Raw genomic sequence first — 16,466 nt, forward strand, 5'->3', positions numbered from 1 at the left:
GGGCCCTCTGAAGGTATGATTATACCAAGCGGATCGCTCCATAGGTCGCGCCAATGTCATTCCAAAATGCCAAAGGGATATGATGGACTTAGGCCTTGCGGGAGCGGGTGACGGGGCCGTTGGAGCGGCCAGAAGCGGTTGCCGCTCCGTTCGACTTGGCGCTGCCATTGGCTGCGCTTCCGTTGGCAGAAGGGACGACCTCCATCTTGGCCATATCGATAACAGCCTGTCTGCCAGTGTTGCGACGGGGACGGCCGGTCTTGGCTGCCTTGTTGTAGGTAGCGATGTAGAAGGAAATGAACAAGAACAGGTAGGAGCTCAGGATGGCCATTCCGGCGAAGGCAGCGAATTCCTCTCCAGCGCACTTGCCCATGTTCGGTGCCCAGGGGAAGTAGGTGGACGAGAAATAGGTGTAGGATGCAAAGTAGACAAAACCTAATTGTGTGATTAGCAGCGGTCCCTCCCGAACGTCAACAGCCATGTTACTTACCAAGATCGATAACGAACTGGATGATCTGGAGACGGGTGATCCACTCCTTCCACCAGATACGGATGCCACGGGCGCTCTGGAAGTAGTACCAGTACATGACAACATGAACCAGAAGGTTAATGGTGATAGGAACCCACTGGACGGCGGTCAAACCGATAAGCTGGGTGTAGCAGAGGAGAGCGGTGGCACCGTGGTGGTAAGTGTGGAGGAAGGTCAAAGGCTTCTTCTTGAGGAACAGGAAGACGGTGTCGATGAGTTCCAGGTACTTGGTCAGGTAGTTGAGCTATTGACGCGTCAGCATTCCCGTTATTAGTCTGAATCTCTCATCGTCACGGTACTAACATAGTACAGAACAATCAGGGGCTGAGTCCATCCACCCTCGTAGTCGCAAATGGCGAAGAAGATTCCATTTCTCCAGATGGTGGGCAGAAGCTGTTCAATGAAAAGGGCCAGCAGAGTCGCACTGATCGCGGTCAAGTAGAAGTTGTGGATCATGAACAGGGTGTTGAGCTTGAGGGCAGGGAAATTCTTCATAACCATACGGCCTCCGAAGATCACGATGTAGTAGGTCACGAGCATCGCGGCGGTTTCCCGGAAGCCGGACATGGGGGTCTCTCCCTCAACAAACTTGAACTCGCTGGCGGGATAGCCCACAACCTTCTCGAAAGCCTGGTCGAAGATAGGCCAGAGGTGGATGCCAAACGGCCGATCAATCGTCGGACGGGGCACATTCTGTAAGAATTCGAGCGCCATTGTGAATGGTGAGGTTGCGACACGGAAATCGAGCGTATATAAGCCCAAATAACAGCAGTCCGCTAGACAAGTTGCTGCCAAAAAAAAAGCCCTGAGGACTACAGATGCGTTCTTTTCCTTTGTTTTCTCTCCTCTGGGCTGCTGAAAGGCAACCTGTCAACACAGCACAAGGAATGACAAGGGGAAAGGGAAGGAAAGCGCGAGAGAGGGTCGAGAAGAGAGAGGAGAATATTAAAGGAACAGAAGCGAAAGAAGAAGAAGAAGAAGAAGAAGAGAAGAAAAAGTCGACTGGGGCTGGGTTGACAAGACAAGGAGGTGGAGAGGAAAAGCGAAGAAAGCGCAAGCGCAAGGAGATTCGAATCTTCTCCGCGTGTCGTTTTTTTCTGGTTGGGTCCCTTTTTGGTTTCGCCGGCACGTCCGCAGGGCTCGACCAATCAGGGGACACACCTCGGGTTTGATAAAAAGGGGCGACTGTTCATTAGGGCCCGCGGATCATGTGCCTTCCCGTGGTTCCGGAGTCCCTCCTCAGGCTTCGACTTTTTGGTTGCTTTGTCTGGTCCGGCCTTATGTCCTCGAACTCCCGACGGTGATCAGAATCCAATTGTAGTGACGCTTGGGGTACAGTATGGACAAGGCGTAGGCTCACTTGATTAACAACTTATTGGCAAATTCAGATCCAACAAACAGCGAACAGACCACCTTGATTTTCACATGCACGTACTTGTGTCGAATCCATGGTTGCTGCTAGTCCCAGGCAGTCCGATGGAGTCCAATTTCACGTCCCTCAGATCTACCAATTAGGGTCCGCCAAGTCATGGGAGCTCAATAATAGATGAGCCTACTAGTTACCACTAGTAGTCCCACTGACATCCATCTCCTAATTATCCGCCGCAATTTCTTGACATGTATCGCCATGGGAACTACTTTTCATAGACCACATTTGCTTAGATCTAGGTTAATCTTTCTTAACAGCATTTGCATTGAATTTGATTGAATTTGTATTTACTCCGTAGTAAACAGTGTTGAAATTTTTGTATTAGAGTAAGTGGCCGTTATAATTATGTATTAATGTGTGAGTATATATATATATATACACCCTGTGACTTTGATAGTGCCTATTTCATTGTTCTATATTTCCTACCGTACTAGTATATACAAGTTGGTCCTGTGTATCCTCATTCAACTTCTAAACCTCATCCGAACAACAAATTATTCCCCATGCGAAACATGAACCTATGTAAGTTTTCTTATAATAGATTCCAGTCAAGTTGTTGACGTGGTAGAGGATAGGCCAACATTCTACAGTGCATGCGCGTCATAGACATCGTGCAGTAGACTGTTGGCATGCACAAAAAGTTTAAAGAACTCTATTTAAGGGAACATGCCCGCACAGCATTAATGAACTCGGCCTCTCCAAGTGAGCTGTCCGGCTGATGCAGAGTTACATTGAGCTTGATACTTATAGAGAAGATACATAATCAAATTTTATGTCATATGTAATGTCATCAAACTATATATATAAAAAAGATAAAGCTCATATCTTACAATCGGACAACCTGCGCAGATTCCTGGAGCAACTCATGGCCAACCTTGAGTTCGAGGGGTTTGCCTAACAGCTCCGGGGCCTTCTTGATGAGATCCTGGAAGTAAGGTGCAGCCCGGTGCTTGTCCAAGGCGGCTTGGTTCACATATCTAGCAATGTTGTCAATAAAACATGGAAAAAAGACAACAGATAGCAAAAGGATAGACTGACCTCTCAACGACAATGATCTCTTCTTTCTTGGCATCGGCGTAAGCATAGTACACCAGAGTCTCGGGTTCGTGTTCTTGCACGTTCCGGGTGATGTTGGCCAATTCCGCGGCGAGCTATACGGTGAACGGGGATTGTTAGCTTCAATTCTTAAATTAAATGGAAGAGTCTCTCATCTAGATCAAAGCGCGCTAGTCTGGATCAGATGGCCGATTTGCGAATTGATAGGCACTCACATCGTCAAACTTTCCCTCCTTAGGAGTAAGGAGGGCAATCTGGTTGATGACTGCGGACGCCATTTTATTCGTTGAGATCGTGAAGAGGAAAGATGAATTGCAAAGGTATATAGTACTCTTCTGAAGCAGGAAAATAGGATATGTTAATGAGAGAGATTTTGAATCTATCCCTAGATCTTGATATAAATACCTCGCTAGTACCTCGGTATGCCGAGGACGATGATGAAATCGTTGCTGATAAATGGTTGGGTTCAAGGGCAGATTATTAATCGTCGATCCACTGTTCTCAACAAAAGTCGCCGAAGGCTCGAGGATAAGAACAAGCGGAGGGTACTACGTTTGACTCAACCAGTGTAGATATTTCATGATGTTCTTGAAACTGATGTCATTTTTGATTGTCAACGATCTTATCTCGAGTCACTCAGGTTGTCGCCTCAGGCATCACGATATACGCCGGGCCAGACCACTGTCACTATTTTTGGTCTCCCAGTTTACAGGTGAGGTAACTGGGGAATTTGAGCTTCTTCATGAAGAGTATCTTATCAGATCATCGATGCTTGAATTAGACCAATTTGGAAGCCAAGTATAATCTCCCACCGTGGTGACCTCTCTTCCCAGCGTTACCATTAACAGACAATTCGACCTAGTTTGTTTTATATAGCCGATAGCCTGGAATTTCCCATGGAAACAAAGAGAAAACCGTCCATATATAATCTCGATTCATGCAGCCATACGACAATATAAGTTTATGGTCCGGAAAACTGATCCTGGTGGGATAATGTAACTAATGGGAATTGGATTACGCAATCCCTTGTAGACGAGCGACGAGCGAGAGTGATTAGTTGAGTGGCCGAATCTATCTTGATAAATTTTCGTATTTTCGTTTTAACTATTCTAGCCAGCTCCCTAGCATTGGAATTGGTGGTTGTTATCCCAAGGACAGTACGGAGTAGTTCTCAACGATTGACCAGATATAATGCCAATACTTAGTACTACTAGTACTACTAGTAGTAGTACTGAGTCTGTTCCATATGGAAGGATGGAAGCACCGGAATAGTCGAACCAATCGCCGCCCAGAATTGACACGACTATGTTCGAACCAATCAGAACCAAGAAATACAAATCACGAGCCGGAACGAGCGAATGACAGCGGTTGCAGCCTCAGGCCACCGTCGGGCGTGAACGGGAGCCGCCAAAGGAATCGATGACGGACGACCGCTTGCAAAACCTGAGGCACCGACCGCCTCACACCACCCGCAAAATCCTAGCGCAGCCGTCCTTGTCCTCTGACTTCAACCTCGTCCACACCTTGCCCATCCTCCACTCCTCTCACCACGTCAATTCGCCCGCCTCTCCATTCCAACCCCCCTCACAATGTCGCCCGTCTCTGTCTTCCGTGTCGCGACCCGCGCCGTCCGCCCTGCCAGCCTCTTCAGAGCTCCCCAATTGCCCCGGTCCCGCCTGCAGACCCCGGTTGCTCTCGCTATCAACCGTCCTGCCTTCAGCACCTCCTCTAAGCGCCTGGGCGGCCACCACGAGGATGAGACATACGAGGAGTTCTCTGCCAGGTATGCCAACCCAACCAGCGAGCCATTGAGCCCACGACGAGCCGAGAGCGAGCCTCAAACAACGACAACAGGGGCTCGATCCGGTTGGCCGTAATCTCCTAACGCCTGCTGTCGGAATCTATCGCCGAAAAAAGGGAAAAAAATACAAGGACCTTCGATTCTCACTAACGCTTGCAACGCAACAGATTCGAGAAGGAATTCGACGGTGTCCAGGATGTCTTCGAGCTCCAGGTAAGCCAGGCTTCCCTCGCACAGAGATCATTCCATATATGGCCCTTATCCACTTGGATCTCGGTCTTATAATCATCCAGCCTGCCATTGGCAGATCGCTCCACCCTATCATATGTACCTATATTACATGTGAGATAGCTCAATGCTGATATATTGTTTGCTATCAATCCAGCGCAACCTGAACAACTGCTTCGCCTACGATCTCGTCCCTTCCGTTGAGGTCCTCTCCGCTGCTCTCAGGGCCGCTCGCCGCGTCAACGACTTCCCTACCGCTGTCCGCGTCTTCGAGGGTGCGCTTCCCCCATTTCTTCCCCTGCATTCTCATGACTCTGTGAAACAGTCGTAAAACTCACACACCTCGTCCGAATAGGTATCAAGGCCAAGGTCGAGACCCAGGACCAGTACAAGCAATACCTCGAGGCCCTCGAGGGTCTCCGCCAGGAACTCGGCGTTGCTCTCCGTGAAGAGCTCTACCCCGGCGAGCAGTAAATAATCGACCATAGTCTCGTCATGCCAAATCACTTTTTTTTGTCCCACTGTGCCAGTCGATTAGATAGGAAAGCTGTATACATACTCTAGAATGCAGTTGGAGGAGGTGTCCCCCGTGTCTCTTTGATGGGTTTGATCTATCCCTATCTTCCGACCGGAGCCCTACTGTCACGGGGTTTGAATGGAGGTGCACACGTGCTTTTCTATACCAGTGCTACTATTACTATAAATCTTGTGAGCATTTGATTGTACTCTGTATTATTGGAGATAGTGAAAATTCAAGCTGAGGGGTTGTTTTGATGTCCACTGGACGCATAAAATGGATTCCTAACGACCGTGATATACACCCTTTTCGTGTTGCAAGGTGCATCTGTCAATATGCAGATGTCAACAACGAAAGGAACGAGATGATATGGAAAACGAGATAATAAGAGATAGGATGCGCCGGTCTAATGTATCCTCATCACAAGAGCAGTTTGGAATATCACGAAAAATATAGGTACAACAAAGGCCGGCAGCAATTCGATCAAGATAGCACAACGCGGCTAGATATCAAATATGAGACGATTTTAAGGTAAATATGGGAATGAACATCGAATAAAAATGACCATGACCGATCCTTTCAACGCCGCCAGGATTTTTAAGAGAAACAAGTTAAAGTGCTTAGGGTCGTCAATGCTGAGTATGCGATGTACAATGGAAGAAACCAGTCGTGATAGTCGCGCACTGAGGTCGTTAGATGTCAGATAATGGGACGTTCTCGTACCCGAAGTGGACTCGCTGAGTCCCAAGTCTGATATTATACAGGTCCATCAAGAGGAACCATGCCCGTTCGCCGCAGCTGACACAACCAATCTCGTGTCGAGCCTAGACGGTTGCTGACGGTCGCTGCGAGCGCTTCCAGAGAATGTAATACGATGTTACAGAAGATTAATGGGTTCCGACATGTTTGAAGTAGCTAGGTCGGCAATCTTCCTTGGCCAGGAAGGGCTCGCCGGCGTAGAATTTGCCTGGAGTGCAGCCGGAGCACTTGGGCGAGTTGGGGCAGTTGTAGTAAGGGATATGATTGTATCCAATGTCGCGGAACCTGTGATAATTAGCCCAGTCAGCGTGCGTCGAAGGTGGGATATGGGACCGATTTACGTACCAATGAACCTTCGCCGCATCTGCGAACAAACCCAGACCAATCGAGTGCACAGGAGCATCGCCCCATCGTTCATAGTAAAAGCCACCCGCGCGATCCAAATGATTGAAATAAGCAGAATACTTTTCTCCCCTGAAGAACTCCATGTCGCCGATCTCGAAGTTGGACCAGAAGTGGCAAGTGGAGTATCCATTTGCAGCATTAGTGTGCTCTGGTCGCAGTTGGTCGTCCGTCAACCAGTCCAGCATATTGTTGTCGGACAGATACGTAGGGTTCGCGGCCAGGAACTTCTTCGTCTCTGGCCAGAGAGTTGGGATACTCTGGGGAGCGTCGAAAAGGTTGATGGTGAAACCGTATGTGATGTTGCGGTCCTCTACGAATCGGAACACGTCATAATCAACGTCACAGAAAAACTGAACCTTGGGCTCGACGCGCCAGTAGTAACGGTAGTTCTTGAGGGCTGGGTGCTGATAGAACAGGCCACTGTTCCAGCGGCACATTTGATGGTAGGATACCTTGTCGCTATACTGAATGCCCTGCTCCTTCAGCACCTCGGCGGATTCGCGGAAGAGGTCCATGTTGATCCAATCGGGGACATCCCAGTGTTCCTTCGGTACTTGTTCTGAGTATAGTTAGACCGACCGTGTCATGTATCTCGTTTCGATTCTTCATACCATATTGGCACTTCGCTTGGTCAGCGCTTGTGTGCGCTTCTTGAACTCCTCCGTAAACGGCTTGTCGTTGAAGAAAATCCAGGGGTAATTAAATTTGCTGTTCCAGGTCCGTTCCAGATCGCGCATTGTCGGAATCAGCTCTTCCAGCTCCTCGTTCCGGACGAGAGAGATGAGCGCCGCGTTGGTCCGGGCGGAGTTGGCACTGTCGGGGGCATAATCGTGCTCGTCGGCTCGCCATAACTGTCCTTCGGGTTCTCCGGTCGCTGTGAAAAACAAGTGGTTGTGTCAGCCTCGAATATGCACGGTACTTATATTGTGAGACAGCAAAGGAGAGGTGGAAGGGAAAACATACGCTCCTTGAGGGGGTCACTTTGGATGCCGGTATACTCCCCTTTGGACCCCTTACTAATGTTGGCAGTAGGTGCCTTGTGCATTTGGAAGACTAGGAATAGAATGAGAATAATGCATGACGCACCCAGCATGCGAATGGGTCTTGCGACAGCCATCTTGAATTCAACTGAGTGCGAAACTGCAGCAAGCAAGAGACAGGAAGGAGGGAAAAAAAAGGTAATGAATAGAGTTGGTATAGGAGAGACTTCGCAGCACAAGGTCTCGATGCCGCCTTTCCCCCAATGGGTCTAGCGTGGCGACTCAAACAACACGTCAACTGCTGCCGCCAATCAATACAAAAGCCGCGTAACCCTTCCTTAAAAGCTGTCGCAATTCTACTAAACTACGGACTTCCCCCTTTCGTTGTGATGGGCAATGGGGAGTCATCTGTGCGCTAGCTGCTGGCTTAGTTCTGCAGTTAACCCCTCCAACCAACCGTCATGGCCATCCCCGCCAGTATTAGTGCGCTAACCGACGAGTTGGTTGCGACCGTCGCTAACGTTGATAAAAGAACCCCCCGTTTCAAAATCCTGAAACGTCGTACCGAGGATACTTTAAGAGCGAATGCTCATGGCCGTACGGACCAGTTTGCGGTGGCCAAGCAGCTAGAGGGACTTCAAGAAAAGTTCCAGGTCCTCAATAAAGATGACTTAGCAGACGCTCTCCGCGCCCGTCTCACGGAGTTAAATGAACATCGGGACTCCTGTTTCCCTGAGATCCTATCGTTGTTGCTGCAGCTTGCTGATCGCCCTGCTCAGTTGTCAAAGGTAGATCGCATCGAGAGGCCGAAGCCTCAGGAGCACGTGGAATCCCTATCTTGGACAGAGTTAGATGTTTCCGGAACTGCGTATTGTGAGGAGGATATATGGGAATCTGTAGACTTCGGCGCTGGATCCTCCGAGGATGACCTCTCGTCCGTATCAAGCGATAGCTATCATGGACGCTCTTTACCTCAAACCTCCATAGCCCTAGAAGAGGACTACGTGATTCCAGAGGACCTATTCTCTTCGGGAGAAGATGAAGACCTGGTGGAATCGATCAAAAGCGCCCAATTCTGGCGAAATGAAACCAGTGCCGGTAGTGAACTGCATGGAGGCAATTCCTCTCAAGTACTCACAGAGCTTCAGATCGTAAGAGAGACAATATTCATGCTACAAGGCCTACCTACATCCTTGTTTTGGCGTCTTCATGAAAGCGTTGAGGTAGACCGAAAATACTCACTCGCACACTTATCAAGTGAAACGCTATCTTCATTACTACGTTCGTTCTGCTCAATTGGGTCTAAAATAGACATCTTAAGACGATACAACCAAGTCCCGCGGGTCATTCCTTACCTGCAGACTTTCCACCGAGGCATTGAAGATCGCCTGCGCGAGTTTGATGGGTTCTTGTCTAATGTGCAGTCACAGTACCTATCGCAATCCGCAACTATTGCGGTCAGTCTTCTGCAGCTATACGAGAGCGTTCTCCGTGAATCGAAGCTGCTTCTTTTATTAGCAGAAATTGTATCTAATCTCAGACATGACGCATCAGATAGTCCAGTACGTTGTCTTGACCTCCTCTACGACTCCGTCTGCATGACGCAGGCTACCGGTGACGAAAATGAGTTCAAGTTCCTAGCTCAACTGTTCTTTTCGTGCTTCGAAACTTACGCACGCCCAATTCGCCTTTGGATGGAAAAGGGAGAGTTAGAGGAATCCCACCAAGGCTCATTTTTTGTCCGTGACAATCGCAATAATGACCAAGACCTACGAACCTTATGGCATGGATGGTATACGTTGGACGAATCAGCGTGGTTTTCAAGTGCGCCGAAATTTGTCCAACCTGTCGCTCGCAAGATATTCGTCGCAGGCAAAAGCATGGTTTTCCTGCGACACTTGGATGTGTCGGAGGGCGAGACACACGCAAGAAAGAGCTCATTAACACTTGGGGACGTATTCCCAGAAGAATCTGCCTCCATTTACATGCCGTTCTCAGCATTACTCGACTCGGCCTTTGGGCGAATAGTCGACGAGAACCACTCTTTCACATCATCGCTGTTGCGAAGAGAGCTTGATCAGCAGTGTGGGCTAGGGGTCTCCCTCCAAGCGCTGGAACATATCTACCATTGCAAAGACATGAGCGTGTTCGGGCCCATCGATCTTAAAATATTCGACCTTATCGACCGAGGCCGGGGAGCCTGGGACGATCGGTATCTGCTCACGGAACTCGCCCAGAGCGCATTCAGCACTTTACCCTTCATCGACCCATCCAGAGTAATAGTCCGGTCATCCAAAGACCCCACCAGCAAACAAAACACCCACAGTCGCTCCGTCAAGCTCCTCCAAGCCATCTGCTTCGACTACATCCTCCCCTGGCCCGTCGCTAACATCATCACGAAAGACGCCATCCTAAGCTACCAACGCCTCTCGACCTTCCTCATGCAAATCCGCAGAGCAAAACATACCATCGTAAAACAGCGTCTACAATACTCCTCCCAACCCTCCGAACCCAGGAAGAGCGCCCAGGCCTACGCCCTCCGACATCACATGCTCTGGTTCCTCAACACGCTCTACAGTCACATGACCGACTTCGTCATCTCAACTACCACCGCCTCTCTCCGAAAAGACCTCGCAGCCTGCAACGACGTCGATACTATGGTGTCCGTCCACCAATCTTACATGTCCTCCCTGGAAGACCAATGCCTTCTCTCCCAAAACCTAGTCCCCCTTTACGAAGCAATCATCTCCCTCCTTGACCTCTGCATATCCTTCTCCGATCTCCAATCTACTCGCTATAACCAGACCAACTCTGCCCAGAAGGAGTACGGCCAGGACAAAGACCAGAGTGACGAAGAGGAAGACGAAGACGAGGAGCTCGAACACGATGATAGACACACCCCCGTTCACGAAACACAATACTTCCAGCAAGTGAAAACGACCCAAGATCAGTTCAATCAACTGGTCGGTTTCCTGGCTGCTGGACTGAAGGGCGTGGGTCGTGCGAATGCGCAGGTTAGCTGGGAGATTTTGGCTGAGCGGTTGGAGTGGAGGAAGGAGCGGACGGCGGATCATGTAGGACTATAAAATGTTCTCTGGTTTATTATGATAATGAGTACTATGACTGTGTATTGCTTTTTATTCGTGGTGCTTGTGGTTGGGTCTATTCTATTAACCTTAGGATGAGAACCAGACTGGAATGAAAATGAGAACAATAAAAAAGCTGTAATTCATTGATAATTTACTAAAACATGCCATCGTATCAAGATTTCATCCTGGAACATTCCAAACCAGGGAAAATATAGAAAGACGTCGCAATAACAACCAATTTCTACGGGAATAGATTTTCTTTTCAGGGATAACTTATCCCACATATACAAACGATACGATATGACCAAGCATATACAATCCAGTTGCAGCTACTAAAGTGAAGAAAGACTTCAAACTTTTAACCGACCCATCTTCTGGCACTGTAGAAGACACGGCCCCAGGGACCGATGTCACCCCATTCCTGGGCCTTGGCGGGCAGCCAGCTGGCGATGCCGCCCATGATGGTACGCTCGGGGTGAGGCATGATGGCCAGGACACGACCGTTGGCGTTGCGGATACCGGCGATACCCTCGGGGCTGCCGTTCGGGTTGAAGGGATATTTCATGGTTGGCTTAAGGCCGGCGTTGTCCACATACTGGACGGGAGCGAGACCTTCCTGAACGAAGGATTGGGCGGTGACGTTGGAAGAGGGGGAGAAGGAGGCACGGCCCTCACCGTGGGCGACGGCGATGGGGAGCGAGGTGCCGTTCATGCCGTGGAAGAACACGCTGGGCCTGGAGGGATCAGGGTCCGAGACACGGACCATACAGACACGGCCCTCGTACTGCTCGCTAGCGTTACGCTCGAAGCTGGGCCAGTTCTGGGCGCCGGGGATCAAATCCTTCAGACGAGACAGGAATTGACAACCGTTGCAGACACCCAGAGCGAAGGTATCAGGGCGCTCGAAGAAGCTCTGGAATTCGGAGCGGGTGTTCTCGTGCAGCAGGACAGACTTGGCCCAGCCTTGACCAGCACCAAGAACGTCACCGTAAGAGAAACCACCGCAAGCAGCCATACCGACAAAGCTGGCAAGGGACACACGTCCAGAGATGATGTCAGTCATATGGACATCGACGGCGGAGAAGCCGGCCATGTTGAAAGCAAAAGCCATCTCAGCCTGGCTGTTCACACCTTGCTCACGCAGAATCGCCACGCGAGGCTTGTTGCTGAAAGGAGACATCGAGGTCAGGCTGGTGAGCATAGGGAGTGCCTTATCCTTGGGGTCGAAAGTTGGGTTCCATGAGAGACCGGGGTCGGCATCATCCAGCAGGTTGGCATATTCCTGATCAGCACAAGCGGCGTTGTCACGCATCTTCTGCATGTGGTACGAAGTGCTGGACCAGGTCTGCTGAAGGCTGGCACGGTTTTTGCGGTACACCAAGGTGTGTCCGTGATAAATGGCAAGGTTCTGCTTAGTTCTCTCAGAAACTCGTCCAATCTTGTGGATCAGGCCAGCAGGGGGGCCGCATGTGGCAAAGCAGGAGCGGAACTGCATCTCGTGTTCCTTGCGGACTTGGAACACAGCTCCAAGTTCTTCAGTGAACAGGGTCTCCACAACATCCTTCGTGCCAGAGGTAGGGCAGATGTTATCGAGCATGACCTCGACACCGCAACGGCCTGCAAACATCATCTCGGCAAGAGTGGTGAACAGACCACCATCAGACCTATCATGGTAGGCCAGGACAATGCCCGCGTCCTGCAATTGTTGAGTAGCATCGAAGAAGTCCTTGAAGATTTCAACATCACGGACATCAGGACAGTCGTCACCAACCTGGTTGAAGACCTGAGCAAGGGCAGAGCCTCCCAAAGTCTTCCGGCCGAAGGAGAGATCGACGAACATAAGGACGGTCTCACCGACATCCTCGAGACGACGAAGAGCGGGGGTCCAAGTCTTGCGGTAGTTGCCAACCGGCGCAAAGGCAGAGATGACAAGAGACATAGGTGCAGTAACCTCCTTCGCCTCCTTAGAGGCTTCATCGGTCCACTTCATCTTCATGGACATGGAATCCTTTCCGACAGGAATGCTGATGCCAAGCTTGGGGCACAGGTCCATTCCAATGGCTTCCACAGCCTCGTAGATGGCGGCACCTTCACCTGGGTGGCTGCTAGCGGACATCCAGTTGGCGGAGAGCTTCACGTGGCTGAGACGGTCAACCAGATCAGCAGCGGCAATGTTCATGAGCGACTCCGCAACAGCCATACGGGCCGAAGCGGCAGGGGAGATCAGTGCAAGACTCGGCCTCTCACCCATGGCCATAGCCTCACCGGTCTTCACTCCTTGAAGCAATGCCGTGGCAGTGACAGCGACGTCAGACACAGGAGTCTGCCACCTACCGACCATCTGGTCGCGAGCAGTGAGACCACCAACGGTTCTATCACCAATCGTGATCAGGAAAGACTTGGAGGCAACCGCGGGAAGAGAAAGGACTCGGCTAGCAGCCTCCCCGATGAGCTCGAGATGGTTGGGTGCAAGAGCAGGGAGGTACTTCGTCAGGGTTGCATCGACGGCAGGAAGATTCAATTTACGGGAATCAACGACTCGAGTCATCTTGGGGGGCTTTCCGAATAGAACGGACAGGGGCAAGTCGATGGGCTTGGGGTACTCAGCCGAGTCCCTGTCCATGAGAACGAGCCTCTTCTCCTCTTCGGACGTTCCGCCTCCACGGCCAACGACGGAAAAGCCACAACGCTCACGGTTGGCAATAGCGGTGAACTTGTTCATGGAGTCCTCCCCAATAGCCATGACGTATCTCTCCTGAGCTTCGCAGCACCAGATCTGCATGGGGCTCATGCTCTTGTCGGCGCTGTCCACCTCACGAAGTTCAAAAGTGGCGCCCAGGCCGGAATCATGGATCAGTTCGGGAAGGGCGTTGGAGAGACCTCCAGCACCAACGTCATGAATGAACTTGATAGGGTTGTTGTCACCCATAGCGGTACAAGCGTTAATCACTTCCTGTGCTCTCCGCTGGACCTCAGCGTTGCCTCTCTGCACACTAGCAAAGTCCAGCTCAGCAGAACCTTCACCCGAAGTAATACTGGAGGCAGCACCACCACCCAGGCCGATCAGCATGGCAGGCCCACCAAGGACGACGAGGAAAGCACCAGGCTTTACCACTTCTGGCTTCTTGATGGCGTGCTGGGGCCGGACCGTTCCGACACCACCGGCAAGCATGATGGGCTTATGGTAGCCTCGAACTTCCTTCTGGCCATTGCCAACGTCAATTTCTGTCAGCAGAGTCCGGAAGTAGCCAGAGATGCAGGGCCGTCCGAATTCGTTGTTGAACGCTGCGCTACCAATAGGGGCCTCCAACATGATATCCAAGCTGCTAGCGATGTGGTTCGGCTTGCCAACATCCAGTTCCCATGGCTGTTTCAAGCCAGGAATCTGCAGATCAGAGACACAGTATCCGGAAAGACCTGCCTTGGGCTTGGAGCCTCGTCCGACGGCACCCTCGTCACGGATCTCACCGCCGGAGCCAGTTGCGGCACCCGGGTATGGGGATACCGCCGTCGGGTGGTTGTGGGTTTCGACCTTGGCCAAGAAGTGAACAATTTCTTTCGTGTGGTTCCACTCCCCGGTGGAAGCCTCGGGCGCCCAGTGAGCGGCTACGTCTCCCTCAAGAACAGCAGCATTGTCGCTGTAGGCACTGACCGTGTACTCTGGGTTTTTCTTGTGTGTATTGCGGATCATCGCGAACAGGCTGTTGGGCATTTGTTTCCCATCAATCACCCAGGACGCATTGAATTGTTTATGACGGCAGTGCTCCGAGTTGACCTGTGCAAACATGAACAGCTCGACATCGGTAGGGTCACGGGCAATAGGACCATTGGGACCATAAGCTTCCGCAATGTACTCAATCTCAGACTCTTCCAGAGCCAACCCCAACCGCTTGTTTGCCTCTTGCAATACCTCCTTCGGAGACTTGTCACTTCCGTGAAGGGGGACAGTCTCAAGGGGAAGAGGGCTGTGCTCGGAAAACATCAGGTGGAGGTCAGGTTCTTCCTGGCTCAGAACCTGTGTCATGCGATCGTGCAAGACATCCTGGAAGCCCGACTTGTATTCTGCAGAATTCGCACGGAGACACGAGATCTTCAATCCGCGCTCAATGCGGTCGACATACTTGCGCAAGCCACAGACGTGGGCGATACCGGTGGCCTGTGAACTCCATGGGGAAATAGTTCCGGTCCGAGGAAAGATATAGAAGACATCGAACTGGCCGTCCTCGGCACTGAAGGAGGGAGGAATGTCGGTAATATCACCGTATTGCAGGAGCTGCTTCAGAACGTTCTGCTGTGGTTCATCCAAGGGTTGAGCCGCATGAACGTAGTGAATCCATTGGGCTCGAACATCTTGAGCTCCAATACTGGCCGCAATTGCATGTCCCCGGGAGTGCGAGAAGGCAACAGACCCGGGTAGGGCCAGAAAGGTGGCATCGGAGGAAGCGGAGGTCATTCTGAACGTGTAGGAGGGACCCGGAATGACTCAACGGAGACGGAGGCGAACGAGAGAGGCGGGGGAAGGAAGGAGAAGAAGAATCGGATAGGACACTCAGGAGGAGAGGTCCAAGTGTTTGGAAGAGATGTGTACAGGGACACACCTCGAACGAGTAGTTCGACTGGCGATGAGGAGCACAGCGACGGGCTTTGAGCTGCTCGACCGTCTTGCTGTCTAAAAATTAATTCTTTCTTTTTGGGAGGGCGTGGGAAAAAGGCCCCGCGCTAGGCCGATTTCGGCTTATCACTTTACCTTATCAATCACGTGGGATCATTGCCCCGGAGAAATCTTACCCCCGGAGGATTTCCTGCCTCAGGTTGTTGTCATTTTATATGCAATGCTCCTCATACCTCGTACCTCGTACACCCCAAGGGTCATGATGGGTGGTTTGGGATAGTCGGATACATGGGGTGATGTGAGAAGATGGGTTCACACTACGGGGCAGACCCAGTGTTTCACTGAGCGCGTGTCCACCTTATTGATGGGGATGGCATGGCTTCAAGAGTCTGGAGTATGGGTCCATGGTGACCGTGTCCGAGTTCTCGACCTTGGGCGAACATCTTTCTAGACTATAGAAATGCACTGACATTGGCTTTAGAGCACCAGTCAAGACCCAAGAGAGGAACCTGGAGCGTGAGCAAAGTGGATTGGGTACTCTACGTCCACACTGCTTAAGATCGAATCCAAGTGAGACAATCTCCGTGTGAAGTGGATACTCCGGAGCAAGCTCATGGGATTCGGAAACAAGCAAAACCTGGAGCAAGAGAAGTCAAAGAGAGAGTCGAAAAAAAAAAAAAAAACTGAAAATCCAAATCGATGACACACCAGACAGGACCTTTCCTCATGCGGTAATACCCTCCGTGGCCCGTAATTCCGATGACATAATGAAAATGGTGTGGTGCCAAGAGCCTTGGCGGCGGATCTAGCCATTCAAACTTTTATACTCCCTGTACTAGGTAGACTAGTAGTCGACTGCTTTTACAGTCTAACTATCCACGCGGATATAGGACCCGGAAAGCAACCTTGGGTTGGCACTAGTTTAAGCACTGACAGCACCTTTGCCTTTCCTATTTCATAGTAGAGAGATCATACCTTGTACTGGACGAGATATGTATGCCGGAAACTTGTGGTAGAATCAGGTAGAGATCATAACACTAATGAGGTTATTAGGATAACTG

The 16,466-nt window shown here is 50.8% G+C and overlaps 6 protein-coding genes across 6 annotated transcripts; 2 read left to right on the forward strand and 4 right to left on the reverse strand.

Moving 5' to 3' along the window:
- Positions 1-88: 88 nt before the first annotated feature.
- On the reverse strand, positions 89-1,243 carry ABOM_003529 (elongation of very long chain fatty acids protein; the record flags this gene model as incomplete). Its single annotated transcript, XM_022530659.1, has 3 exons — positions 89-435; positions 491-773; positions 824-1,243. The coding sequence occupies 3 exons, from the start codon at positions 1,241-1,243 to the stop codon at positions 89-91; spliced, it is 1,050 nt and encodes a 349-aa protein (XP_022393133.1).
- A 1,541-nt stretch (positions 1,244-2,784) lies between these two features.
- On the reverse strand, positions 2,785-3,292 carry ABOM_003530 (putative quinol monooxygenase; the record flags this gene model as incomplete). The annotated part of the gene is made up of 3 exons (XM_022530660.1): positions 2,785-2,935; positions 2,997-3,109; positions 3,230-3,292. The coding sequence occupies 3 exons, from the start codon at positions 3,290-3,292 to the stop codon at positions 2,785-2,787; spliced, it is 327 nt and encodes a 108-aa protein (XP_022393157.1).
- A 1,311-nt stretch (positions 3,293-4,603) lies between these two features.
- Positions 4,604-5,517, forward strand: ABOM_003531 (cytochrome c oxidase subunit VI; the record flags this gene model as incomplete). The annotated part of the gene is made up of 4 exons (XM_022530661.1): positions 4,604-4,797; positions 4,983-5,028; positions 5,201-5,318; positions 5,369-5,517. 4 exons carry the CDS (start codon positions 4,604-4,606, stop codon positions 5,515-5,517), a joined length of 507 nt encoding a protein of 168 aa, XP_022393158.1.
- A 930-nt stretch (positions 5,518-6,447) lies between these two features.
- On the reverse strand, positions 6,448-7,841 carry ABOM_003532 (glycosyltransferase family 15 protein; the record flags this gene model as incomplete). Its single annotated transcript, XM_022530662.1, has 4 exons — positions 6,448-6,604; positions 6,665-7,283; positions 7,347-7,598; positions 7,688-7,841. The coding sequence occupies 4 exons, from the start codon at positions 7,839-7,841 to the stop codon at positions 6,448-6,450; spliced, it is 1,182 nt and encodes a 393-aa protein (XP_022393155.1).
- A 324-nt stretch (positions 7,842-8,165) lies between these two features.
- ABOM_003533 (putative gamma-tubulin complex component GCP5) lies at positions 8,166-10,790 on the forward strand (the record flags this gene model as incomplete). The annotated part of the gene is made up of 1 exon (XM_022530663.1): positions 8,166-10,790. The coding sequence occupies one exon, from the start codon at positions 8,166-8,168 to the stop codon at positions 10,788-10,790; it is 2,625 nt and encodes an 874-aa protein (XP_022393156.1).
- Positions 10,791-11,151: 361 nt separating this feature from the next.
- ABOM_003534 (phosphoribosylformylglycinamidine synthase) lies at positions 11,152-15,246 on the reverse strand (the record flags this gene model as incomplete). Its single annotated transcript, XM_022530664.1, has 1 exon — positions 11,152-15,246. The coding sequence occupies one exon, from the start codon at positions 15,244-15,246 to the stop codon at positions 11,152-11,154; it is 4,095 nt and encodes a 1,364-aa protein (XP_022393161.1).
- Positions 15,247-16,466: the final 1,220 nt, after the last annotated feature.

This window comes from Aspergillus bombycis (assembly GCF_001792695.1).
Source record: "Aspergillus bombycis strain NRRL26010 chromosome Unknown contig00009, whole genome shotgun sequence".
Lineage (NCBI taxonomy): Eukaryota > Fungi > Ascomycota > Eurotiomycetes > Eurotiales > Aspergillaceae > Aspergillus > Aspergillus bombycis.